Here is a 13,536-nt window from a genome sequence, read left to right on the forward strand (position 1 = left end):
TAGGCATCAGTTTAAATAAAATAAACGAATTATTACAAAATCCTATGTACTTTTTTTCTTAAACTATATACAAGGAAGAGGGGAAGAAGAGAGATAAATAAATTAGGTAAGTCTCTCTTTGACAAATAAGATGACAAACGACTCCATATCTATCTTCCTGAGTTCAGAGACCTTTGTAGGGTGCGAGGAAGTCATTAATATCACGATAGCAACTGATTCTCCAGATCTTTGGGTAAGGAACTGGGAAGTGTCGCGAAAAATCTCCCTGCCTGATGATCGCAAGTCCGTTATACACTAGAAGAGTGAAATATAACTACGGCAGAAAAACCGAAAACGAACATCTTGAAGTATATTCAACAGGATAGCCAGTGATAGGCTTTGTAGAAACAAGACAGACAATCTTCATGTAACCTTGACGGCTGAGTAAAGCCTCTGAAATAAAGATTTGTGGTAGCATACAAAGTTGTCTGTACGATCTCAAAGACCAAGAAGACCTTCCCTCCATAAAAACATTGGCGACCTTAAGTCGAGTCTCAGAAAGGTATTCAACGAATGACGTTTAATAGACGATTTTCAGGAGATTAGGACCTCCATGAGAGAATATAAGAAAGCCATACGCAGTGCAACAATAAAATCCTAGCTAGAACTTTGCGAGTTCATTGAGTCCGCGAGACTCAGCAAGGCTTGGAAGTATTCTAGCCATAAATCATTCAAATAAGACCTATTTCAAGCGCGCTGATGGAACTTGGGTATAAATATCCCTTGGGTATCCCTAAAGATGCTTACTTTCCGGACGCCCACGAAGAAGCAGCGTAAATAGCAAAAACGGCACAACAGGAAGCCACTGACGTGCTTATAAACACATTTTTGGCAAAAGTTTAACAGGCCTAGGCAAACAATTACTTCACCCCTTTTAAATCCCCTTCTTGCTACAAAAGGGTCGAAAATCTTTGGTTGAGGAGCTTGAAGTGGCGGAAAAAAGGAAACAAAGGAATTGTTGGGAGCTTGAACCACTGCTGTACTCAAAAGAAAACCACAAATATACTCAAATTACTTACTCCGATGCATAAGCAGATCAAGTCTTCCCCAACCTGTTGCTCCCAACTCTGAAGAGGTGTCTCTAATAGGATCCTAATTCTGAGATTTTGCTATATCTAAAAAAAAAACTCAGTTGATCAAATTTCGATATAGAACGTTTTTGAAAGAGAAATTTTTGAAACGGCAGCCGAGATATGGCGATCTTCCACGTCACAGTTCAGAAGTCGACTAAACTGTGATTTAGACTGCTCAATGTAACAACGCAGGGTCTAATGATTTACTAAAAAAAGGTCTCGAGCTTAGATAAACATTCCTTATTCGAAGTCTACATAAAATAAAATACTTGGCGTCGTGCAGCTGCAAGACAGATAAATTTTCACTGAAAAGCTTTTCATGGCAGAAAAACACTCGTAGTGTTGGCCAAACTACTGCCGAGCGGCGACGCCGTATAGAAAAACTTTTTTTCTTGATATCTGGTCTTTCAGTGAGGTTAAACCAAAAATATTTTTTAGTTTTAACAAATATTTATTACTTTATTTTTTTAAATACACTTAATTTATTTTAAATTTTTGTACTTTTGTTTAAGTATTTAACATTTTTATTTTGTAATTTTAGGTTTAATTAAAATTTTTATATTTTGATTTTCTTTTTTCAATTAATAATTTACATTAAGTTTTTTTTTTGGGATTTGTTAAATTGGTTTTAAAATTTTTTTCTCTTTCCACTAATCAAGAGCTGTGTAACTCTAACTCTCTCTTTGCTGTTAACGTACGTGCTCTCGGGAAGCGACATGCGCTAATGCTATGCAAACGGTATTGCATTTCCGGTTGAACAATTTTGTCATAAAGCTTTTTCTTAAGCAAGTCCACAGGCATCAAGGCAGCTCCTTCGGTATCATCTATATTTAGAGCATCTACTTCAGCACATTCGGGACATTGCTGTGTTAGAACAATATCATCCAGGGGAGTTGTATAATCAACAATTTTTTCTAAATTTTTGACAAGATAGTCTCCGGGCCTTTTAGGTTGTTTGCGTTCTAAATGATAGACCGTGCTAAGAATACCAATTATACGATTTTGTATAAGCTTGAGTTGTTCACGTAAGTTTTCGTTATTAATATATTCATATTGACCTAATTTCTTATTTAACGAATCCCATTTGGTATTTGTGTGATCACGTATAAGTTTGAAAGCATAGAAGAACTTGCGCAGACGATCATCATCGCGTTTTGACGCCTCCTGCGCCGTTTCATTGGCTTTACGTTTTTCTTCTAATTGTAGTTCCATTGATTGGATTAGTTCTATTTGATTTTGCATTGACGAACGATTTTCGTACTTGAGATTATCAAGGTGCGAATACAGTCGATTAACGGCATTGTTTAGCAAAGTCATATGATAGCTAGTTTCGTTAGCATAATTAAAATATGAATAATAGAGGCTTTCCTGTTCTTTAAACTTTTCGATAACATTTGGTATATCCTTTTGACCGGTGTATTCGAAAATTTTATTGAGTACATTTCTGTTAAGATTAAGCCTTTTCTTAAGGTCTTCACGCATACGTTCACGTCTACGATATTCTTTCGGTTGCAAATCAGCCAGTTTTCTAGGCAATGTCTTCTTTCGACTACAATCGAATTCATCAAGAATTGCAGTTTTAGTGCGACTCAAATCACGCATCTCCAGTTTCTTTTGTTCCAACATTGTTGCTTCTCTTTTTTTGCTCGCATCAAAATTCTCATAAAGCTCTATACACGAATCGAATTGATGCATTGCATAACCAATCAAATCGGTCATATATTTCTTATCACAATTCAGTTCTTGTATTAGCCTCAAATAATGATCGTTAAAATGTTTTCGTATCGTTAACAATTCAACCAGTTCCTCACGCAGTTTCCTATTCTCAGCGGTCATTAGACATTCTCGATGTATGCCCACTTCCAATAGATTTTCTCTAATCACTAATCGTCGTTGTCCTTTTTGTGCATTTTCAACGGCCCTCGTGTCGGGTATTGTTTGTCGATTTAATTCGTATATTTCACGTGATACACGACCTATCTCACGCTGTAAATTAGCTATGCCAGTTTTTAAAACTTGTATCTCCTGCGCTAGTTTCTCTTCGCATTGAATGTGACATTTAATTTCTTTCTCATGTTTTTCAGTCTCCTTTTTGTATATAGAACCGGTTGCAGCCCATACTTGCGTCCTAATATCTATTCTTTCTTTGCGTAGTCTCTTTATCGTTTTTTGTAGATTTGACACCTCAATTTGATTATGCCTAAAGTTTTGCAAGCGCGATGCTAAGGCACGTCTGTAAACGCTTTGCCTCCTCGAGAGTTCTTTCAATTTGAGCGCGTGCCTATTTAGGAAAGAGGTTTTCACGTCCACTTTTGATGCGACCATCTTTAAATGATTTCACTTATTTGGACCAAATGTGTAAAAATTTATTGCAAAAAAATATAATTAAATAAAATTAAAATAATTATTTTTCGAAAATTCTTTGCCAGCCAAGCAGAATTTTGGTTTAAACGAATTTCTGATTTTCAGACATTATAGACGTTTCAAAAATCTTTTCGCTCATTTTTTGATCACTTTATTATGTATGGAGTAGAGGTTTACGCCGATCACTTTATTGGCGGCGGCGGCGTAGGCACTAGAATATAACGGCGGCGGCGGCGTTGACGGCGCGCCGTCGTACGCCGGCATTCTTACTTTAAAAAGCTTAATTTTTCTATTTAAAAAAGGTTTTGTTTGTATGTATTTAAGGAAATCAACGTTTTGGCCATTTCGGAAAGATCGGGGGTTTTTGCCTCAAAGTCTCGCGGATTGTTCCAAAAATTTCAGGAGTAGCTCCTTGCGGAGAGACTGTTCTTCATTCATTTACTCCATGGAGTCTTCGAACCTAACCCCGGTCTAAGGGGCTGGTACTGCTGCGTCTGCCGAAAAAATTTAAGTACTTAAAATGGTCACACTTTTCTCTGTATGTCTCGTGCAAAACGAGATATTCTGGGCTAACTCCTAATGCTCGTTGTCCAAACGATTTCTTTACATAATTTGTGGCTCCTTGCTGGTCACGCACAAAGGCGACGTACGGTTGCTATTAATGGTCTTTCAATACTCATGACTCTCATGGCCCAGTTTTAACGATTAGGACCAACGCTGGCCTATTGATGAACGCGACAAACTGTTTTTTTCGGCTGTTTTAAGAACTATAAATCCTGATGTATGAACAGTAGCAATCCTGTCTACCACCAGTCGCCACCACGCCTCCTGTCCCTCACACCACATGCCATCACAGAAGCTATAGGACTACGACTTCGAACTCATACCTTCGCCGACGTCACTTTCCTAGAAGCTCTAGGTGTAGATCCGACGACTTTCTAACGAAATTTTTCGCGCTATGCTGCCGATCACTACCAGAGAAACACTGAAACTTTAGGGAGTAACTATTCGGCCAAGGATACCGCTCTCGAAATCATAAGCAGTCCAAGTGGATATTGTTGCATAACTCGTGGGTGAAAATATTATAATCCTACATAATTTAAATTTTACAAGGACCCTGTATACATTTTTTTTAAATGCAGACCAAAATTTGCAGATGTTTGCGTTCGAAACATTGATTTCAATAGCCTTCGTTAAACCAAAACCTCATTTTAAAATTAAAGTCGACCGATTTTAAAGTGAAACATGTTAAGGTTATATGCCCAGTCCAAACGGTTGGTTTCTGGCCTTTTGATACCAGAATTCATTATGAATAACTGCGTAGCTTCAGTTTTCAGACTAGTTCGACTATCCCCTACGTTAGGGTAGTAGAACACCACTTTTGCTTCACCACTTTAAGTTTTCTTGCGAAGGACAAAGCCTCACCTGGTAAATGTATTGTGGCGAATGTTGACATCACTAGGCTGTTGTAAATAATCGCAACAACAAAACGCAGCAAGCAGCAACACTTATGTAGAAGGCAACGAAGAGATATCTTACACACACAGACTTAGTCAGAAGAAGAAGTTACTCACACATACATACGCATATGGCTATCAGAAAAGCATCAACTACAAATATACATGTATATAGCTGGTAACCAAGCATGAGATACAAATGTTCTCGAACTGTTCGCGAAATGACTAGACCTTAGGAGAAATTGGTGAATGAGAAACCGAGAGTATAAAAGCAGCGCAAGCTGAAGAATCAGTAATCAGTTTGATTTAAACACGCTATTAGTTGCGAAGTGAAGTATAATTGTACTATCCCCAAGTAGGCTAATAAAGCTAATTTTGCAATTTCAGAATATTGGAGTTATTTATTCGACAGTTCAGCGATTCGAACGTTAGCAGAAGGTTTCATATAAGCGGAATTTCCCAAAATTCTTTACAATATATACCTACGTATTCACATATGTAACAGGAGCCGTAACGTGTAATTCACTCCAAGTGACAAGTTAGGATAGGGCCGCCAACTTTAGGAAATGTCAAACCGGGAGACTTGGCAGTTGAATGATGAAGTGTCAAAATCAGAATTAACATTTCAGACGCTGTTTTAAAGTTTCGCAAATAAACAACAGATTCTTGTGATTTTTCAAACCCTCCCCATACGTACATATAACTTCAACTTAAGTTTGTGGTTGAAATCATTCCAAAGGAGCGTTTAAGCCCCTGGAACCTACTAAAGGATTTTGCAACACTGATTTCGCTTATTATTTTAGCTAATTGATGTTGTTTTTATTTTTATTTTCGGCCTTTCAAAAGTTATATCAAGAAGAATTTCCGAGCTCTAGGCCACACATATATATTAGTAATAAAAATGCAATTAATTATACCATATATGCTGTATTTATATATTTTGTCGATATTTCGATTTCAATTAGAAATCATCTTCAGGGCTGTAAAAAATACATTTTTCTATAAAAATCATAAATGCACAAACATAATCTAACACTTACACTTGTGAATGCACCTTGTCGACTAACTTAAAATTTCAGTGGAGAACACAGAATATCATAAACAGAAAACAAAGATGTATACAAATAATGAACAGTAATAATAAACAAAATATCTGCTAACAACAACGTATATATTAACTTATTGGACACCCTCAACATTATTGTTGCTAACTTCTCTTCATTACCAAATGTCTGTATGCGTGAGCGATGTTGTCGGTGTCGCTCTTAAAATTCATGCGTATTAAATTAGGTGTACTGATAATATGTAGCATTTCGAGAGTGTACCGCTTGGAATATTGTTTTTCTTCTTGCAATATTGTAACATTCTCTAAGTCAGGAGAGTGTCCCGTGGTCTTGCAATGTTGCGATAAAGCCGTTCTGTTGTCGTTAGAGTGGTCGCGATTTTTGATGTTCGATTTGTGAGCGGAAATCCTTGTCTTTAGTTTTGATTTAGTAGTACCCAGATATACTTTGTTGCCAATCGGAATATAGAATTTTTTGTGAAAATCCGTACTTTTTTCGGGGAACTTGCTTTTTTAACAACTTAAGGACAATTTGAAAACATGTTCAACTTGGGTCATTTTATTTGAATTCATGTTCTCTATTCATTTTTTGAAAAAATTATGAAAGGGAGCTTTTACATTTTTATATAACTTTTCTTTTAATGTTCTGTTTTAATAACTTGGTGAATTTGGTCAAAATCCGTGATAAGCCGGCATTGAAAGCCCTGTTTTTTTAAAATAACTTTTAAACGGGTATAAAGAGTTACATTACGCAATTGGATTCTTATAATTGGCACTGATGCACATCCGTTAATATACATTTCAACTATATCAGATCAATTTTCGACATGAACAATAAATGGCCTAGACAGTCTTAAATGAGTAGAAAATATAGTACCGCGCCGGACGCCGTCGCGCCCATTATTTTGACATTCGGCGGCGGCGTTTATCGGCGGCGAATATCTCTAGCATGGACCACATGGCACGTTTAACTAGCAACGCATCGTCTGGCTTCAATGTTGAACCCATTTTAGTTTCCAATAATCATACCGGACCCAGCAAAAATGCCATCAGTCCAGTTAAAGTCGCTAAGGAATAAAGCGAAAAATTTTATTAAAATGAAATAAAGTAAAATAAAAAATTTAAGTAAAATAAAAAAAATAGATAAAACAAACAAAAAAAAACATAAATAAAAAAAATCGAATAAAATAAAACAAAATTTAATAAAATAAAACAAACAAAAAAAATAAATAGAAAAACATAAATAAAATGAAAATTAATTAGATTAAAATAAAATTAAAAAAAAAAAAATAAATAAAATTAAATTAAATAAAATAAGACAGTAAAAAAACAGTAAAAAACAGTAAAAAAAATAAAAAGGCATTAAAATTGAACAAAATAACATTAAAAAAAATTTAATTAAATAATAAGTTAAACTAAACAAGTACAAAATCAAAAAAAAATTAAATAGAGTAAATTAGAATAAAATAAAACTATGCAAGATAAAATAAAATACAATAAAATTTATAAAAAGGAAATAAAAAAGATAAAAACGTAAAATAAAATAAAATATAATTTAAAACATAAAATAACATAAGATGAAATTAAATAATTTAAAATAAAATGAAACGAAAAATATCGCGGATTCGTATCGAGCTCTTTGTGATTATTATTGTTATGATACATTTTTTCTTCAAAGAATTTTTTTTAATTAGAATAGAAAGAAAAGGCGCCTCTGCTATAACCATTCAGCTATCACAGCGGTTGTTTGTCTTTATTATTTCTACTTCTATCTTGTTTCTTGCCAATTGATATTCACAGCGCTGCGACATCTGTTGCAGAAACGATTTGAACTTTGAACTTGCCTTGATGCCATAGTATCATAGTTATTGACACTTTTTCCCCGTGCTCTGGGACAACAAAAAGTGAAACGAAAAATATTAAATAAATAAAATAAAATAAAATAAAACAAATAAATATCTATAATATAATAAAGTAAAATAGTAAAAAATAAAACAAAATCAAAAAAAAAATAAAAAAAAATAAAAAAATTGGAAAAAAAAAATAAAATAAAACAATAAAAAAATATATAAAACTAGAAGACCCGGCAGACGTTGTCCTGCCCTAAATTTGGCCAATCTGCATACATTTTAATAAGCTTTTTCCGTCTGACTCTGCCCTCCTCCCCTCTTCACTTTTTCCTAATCCTTTTATTCACTCCTCCCTCCGTCTTTTTCGCTTCATCTATATCCATCTTCGTCTCATTCTATCACTTTCTCAATCTCCTTCTCCTTCTCTCTTTTCTCTTTTCTCTTCTCTGAATTTCTTCTCATTCTTCTGCATCCCTTATTGCCTGTCCCAGAAGGTGGTATATATTTTATTCCAGTCCCAGTCCCACTCCGAGTCTCAGTCCCAGTCCTAGTCCTAATCCCAGTCCCAGTCCGTCTCTGGATAATATATTACTCTGTACTAAAGCACTCATCAACAGCTTTCATTTGATATCCATATTCTATAAACACACTCTAGGGGTACCCGGGTCCACGTTTTGGTCTATATCTCGAGACCCTAGTCACCCAGAGGTATAAAAATTACCCTCTACTAAAGCACTCATCAACAGCTTTCATTTGATACCCATATTCTATAAACACACTCTAGGGGTACCCGGGTCCTATATCTCGAGACCCTAGTCACCCAGGGGTATGAAAATTACCCTCTACTAAAGCACTCATCAACAGCTTTCATTTGATATCCATATTCTATAAACACACTCTAGGGGTACCCGGGTCAACGTTTTGGCCTATATCTCGAGACCCTAGTCAATCAGTCACCTATCCTATATTTCAAGTTCGATCAAACTACACACGGGATGCAAAACAAATTCAAAATCGGTTCAGTAGTTTAGGAGTCCATTGGCCTCAATTGTGTGACACGTGTTTTTTATATATTAAGATAAATAAAAATGAATAAAATTAAAAACAAAAAAAGAGTGAAAGAAAAAATTATATTGAAATTAGATATAAAAACAAAATAATAAAATATAATAAAATAAGATTAAATGAAATATAGTTAAATAAGTAAAAAATAACACAATATATAATAAAATAAAATAAAATAAAATAAAATAAAACAAATAAATATCTATAATAGAATAAAGTAAAATAGTAAAAAATAAAACAAAATCAAATAAAAAAAAAAAAAAAAAATTGGAAAAAAAATAAAGTTAAACAATAAAAAAATATATATAACTAGAAGACCCGCCAGACGTTGTCCTGCCCTAAATTTGGCCAATCTGCATACATTTTAATAAGCTTTTTCCGTCTGACTCTGCCCTCCTCCCCTCTTCACTTTTTCCTAATCCTTTTATTCACTCCTCCCTCCGTCTTTTTCGCTTCATCTATATCCATCTTCGTCTCATTCTATCACTTTCTCAATCTCCTTCTCTCTTTTCTCTTCTCTCAATTTCTTCTCATTCTTCTGCATCCCTTATTGCCTGTCCCAGAAGGTGGTATATATTTTATTCCAGTCCCACTCCGAGTCTCAGTCCCAGTCCTAGTCCTAATCCCAGTCCCAGTCCGTCTCTGGATAATATATTACTCTGTACTAAAGCACTCATCAACAGCTTTCATTTGATATCCATATTGTATAAACACTGTCCAGGCATTCACTGGCCCACGTTTTGGCCTATATCTCCAGAATCTAGTCACCCAGGGGTATTAAAATTACCCTCTAATAAAGCACTCATCAACAGCTTTCATTTGATATCCACATCCGCATAAACACATTCTAGGGGTACCCGGGTCCACGTTTTGGCCTATATCTCGAGACCCTAGTCACCCAGGGGTATGAAAATTACCCTCTACCAAAGCACTCATCAACAGCTTTCATTTGATATCAATATTTTATAAACACATTCTAGGGGTACCCGGGTCCACTTTTTGGCCTATAGCTCGAGACCCTAGTCACCCAGGGGTATGAAAATTACCCTCTAATAAAGCACTCATCAACATCTTTCATTTGATATCCATATTCTATACACACATTCTAGGGGTACCCAGGCCCACGTTTTGGCCTATATCTCGAGAACCGAGTCACCCAGGGGTATGAAAATTACCCTCTAATAAAGCACTCATCAACAGCTTTCATTTGATATCCATATTCTATAAACACACTCTAGGGGTACCCGGGTCCACGTTTTGGCCTATATCTCGAGACCCGAGTCACCCAGGGGTATGAAAATTACCCTCTAATAAAGCACCCATCAACAGCTTTCATTTGATATCCATATTCTATAAACACACTCTAGGGGTACCCGGGTCCACGTTTTGCCTATATCTCGAGACGCTAGTCACCCAGGGGTATGAAAATTACCCTCTACTAAAGCACTCATCAACAGCTTACATTTGATATCCATATTCTATAAACACACTCTAGGGGTACCCGTGTCCACGTTTTGGCCTATATCTCGAGACCCTAGTCACCCAGGGGTATGAAAATTACCCTCTAATAAAGCACCCATCAACAGCTTTCATTTGATATCCATATTCTATAAACACACTCTAGGGGTACCCGGGTCCACGTTTTGCCTATATCTCGAGACCCTAGTCACCCAGGGGTATGAAATTTACCCTCTACTAAAGCACTCATCAACAGCTTTCATTTGATATCCATATTCTATAAACACACTCTAGGGGTACCCGTGTCCACGTTTTGGCCTATATCTCGAGACCCTAGTCAATCAGACTACACACGGAGTGCAAAACAAATTGAAAATCGGTTCAGCAGTTTAGGAGTCCATTGGCCTCAATTGTGTGACGCGTGTTTTTTATATATTAAGATAAATAAAAATGAATAAAATTAAAAACAAAAAAAGAGTGAAAGAAAAAAATTATATTGAAATATAAAAACAAAATCATAAAATATAATAAAATAAGATTAAATGAAATATAGTTAAATAAGTAAAAAATAACACAAAATATAATAAAAGTTAAGTTAAAAGAAGTAAAATAAAATAAAATAAATAAAACAAAGTAAAAGAATGTATTATTGTTAAAAAAAATAAATAAATAATTTTTTTTTAGCATATTCTGAAATAGAGCGTTTTTGAAAAATATTGTGGGATGGCGTGTTTTCGAACTGTGATATTTCACCCAGCAGTTCATATCCACTCATACATTTGTTCAAAGCAATAGTTCTTGGTAAGCCCTATAAATCCTTTCAACGTCTTTTAGAGAACTAAAGTCGTTTTTTTTAATAGTTCTATTTGCTAAACAATTTTTAGCGCCTACCAGTATGTTTCTCATTTCACCAATATATATAAAACGTTTGCAGAGCTCAAAAAGGCTTTAGGGTAATTATAGAGCTTCTCAAGATCCAACATAAGCTTCAAATTAAGGCTACGTTTTTTGCGTCTTTTTAATTTCGTGTAAAGACCGATTTAGTCTAGTGTAATGGGTCACTTGTTTGAAGAGCGACCAAAAGTCGCACACTTTTGAAGAGTTTTTGAGCAAAAATACTTTGGATCATCTATTCGATACTCGGTTCAATATGAGTACTTTATTTCAGTTTTTGGGGATTTCTTTCTGGGGTTTTAATCCCAATCCGCACATACCCTCCAGATTCCATTCCACTTACAAAATCAGTGACCGTGCCAAATTTTCGACAAAACTTTGAAATTATTTATATAGAAAATAAATATTTGTGTATTTGTATATTAATTGTTATCGACGACACGAGCTTTAGTTAATTATACATTTGATTAGTTAAATTTAATTTGAAAGGTACACAACCATCTATGCATGAAGTACATCAATCAATTCTAAACCACCTAAATCAGTTCATTTAAATTTTAAATATATATAAAATCCTATCTCGGAGATAAGTCGAAAATACAATTGCAATTTCAGCCATTACGCTTTGCGGCGAGCATGCGCGAACGCGGCAAACGACATTGACTAATGCTATGTAAGCGATATTGCATTTCCGGTTGCATGACACGTTCGTATAGCTTCTTCATTACCGTATTCAAACTCTGTATACCTTCACCCTCAGTATCCTCAACATTTGTGGCATCCGCCTCACCACATTCTGGACATTGCTGCGTTAGCACGATCTCATCGATAGGTGTTGGCCACTCACAAAGAGTTTCTACATCTCTTACAAGATATTGTGTGCGTTTCTTTTGCGAATCTTTACGTTCGCGCATAAATTGTGAAACCGTTATAGAGTGTACACGTTTTTCTAGTATCTTTAGGAAGTTGCGCATATTGAAGAGATTAACTTTAGAGTAATCACCTAATAAAGCTTCAAACGATTTACAATCAGCGCGTGACTGATCTTTAATAACTTGGATGCCGTGCAATAATTTTTCAATATTTTCATCATTCTTATCACGCAATCCACGCAGTTCATCGTTTTTCTTTTGTTTCGCCTCTAATGTACCCTGCAACTCTTCGATTGTTTCCAATTGATTTTGTAATGTATTATGATTTGAATGTTTTAAATCGGCAATTTCGTTGAATAACCGATTAACGGTATTATTTAGTAAAGTCATGTGATAGCTCAATTCATTAGCATAATTAAAATAAGAATAATAAAGACTCTCTTGTTGTTGGAACTTATCAATAACAGCTTTCACATCATGCGAATCAGTGTACGCTAAAATTTTCTGTAATATTTCATTATATAAAGTGATCTTTTTACGATGTTGTTGTCGAAACTTTTCACGTCGTCTATACTCTTTTGGCTGCAAATCGTCCATAATGCGTTCACGCGCTTTACAATCCAAAAATGCTAATTTTGCTTCATCCGATGCACGCTTGCGCATAATAGCCTGCATTTCAACCATTTTCAATTCCCGATCTTTTGAATTTTTCTTAAGCAAATTATTAATCTTTTCATAAGCATGTATACAACTTTCAAATGTGGCCATTGCATAATCAATTAATTCGATAATATATTTTCGATCGCTATTTAACTTTTGTACTAATTTTGTGTAGATATCATTGAAACTGGTGCGATGTTGTAGTAACATAACTAGCTCTTCTCTCAATTTAGAATTTGTTGCTGTGAATGCACATTCACTACGCACACCAACCTCCAATGAATTTTCTAATATATCCAATTTTTTGCGCATGCGCGCCACATAAGCTTGGTGTTGCGTATCGGGTACGGTGCGTCGATTCAATTCGTAAACTTGCTTATTCACGCGACTTATTTCGCGCTCCAAATTCGTTATGGATACCTTAAGTTGTTTGATATCGTCACCCAAGTGCTCCTGACATATCACGTGACATTGTATATTCTGTAATGAACGACTATTTTGTCGTCGATAGGTTTCACCGCTGGCTACCCAAATTTGTGCACGTAATGTATCCTTTTCTGTATGCAAACGATCGATGGTATTTTGATAGCTTTGCATAACGATTGTTTCTTTGCGTGTGCGCAATTTTGTCGACAATATCGTTTTATATTGACGTTGTCGTCGACTGAGCTCTCGCTGCTTTTGCAGATAATGCTCGAGAAAGTTTCTCTTGTTAAACTCTTGCCCTGCTGTCCCCGTCAT

General features: G+C 35.3%; 1 protein-coding gene across 1 annotated transcript; it reads right to left on the reverse strand.

Annotated features, from left to right (window-relative positions):
• Positions 1–11,874: 11,874 nt before the first annotated feature.
• Positions 11,875–13,536, reverse strand: wam (wampa). Its single transcript, XM_067767836.1, has one exon. It carries the CDS (start codon positions 13,534–13,536, stop codon positions 11,875–11,877), a length of 1,662 nt encoding a protein of 553 aa, XP_067623937.1.

This window comes from Eurosta solidaginis, chromosome 1, assembly GCF_040869045.1.
Source record: "Eurosta solidaginis isolate ZX-2024a chromosome 1, ASM4086904v1, whole genome shotgun sequence".
In the NCBI taxonomy this organism is placed as follows: domain Eukaryota; kingdom Metazoa; phylum Arthropoda; class Insecta; order Diptera; family Tephritidae; genus Eurosta; species Eurosta solidaginis.

What these genes read in the sequence shown, in the direction of transcription:
- wam (XM_067767836.1), bottom strand. Translation starts at nt 13,536, where the DNA reads ATGACGGGGACAGCAGGGCAAGAGTTTAACAAGAGAAACTTTCTCGAG.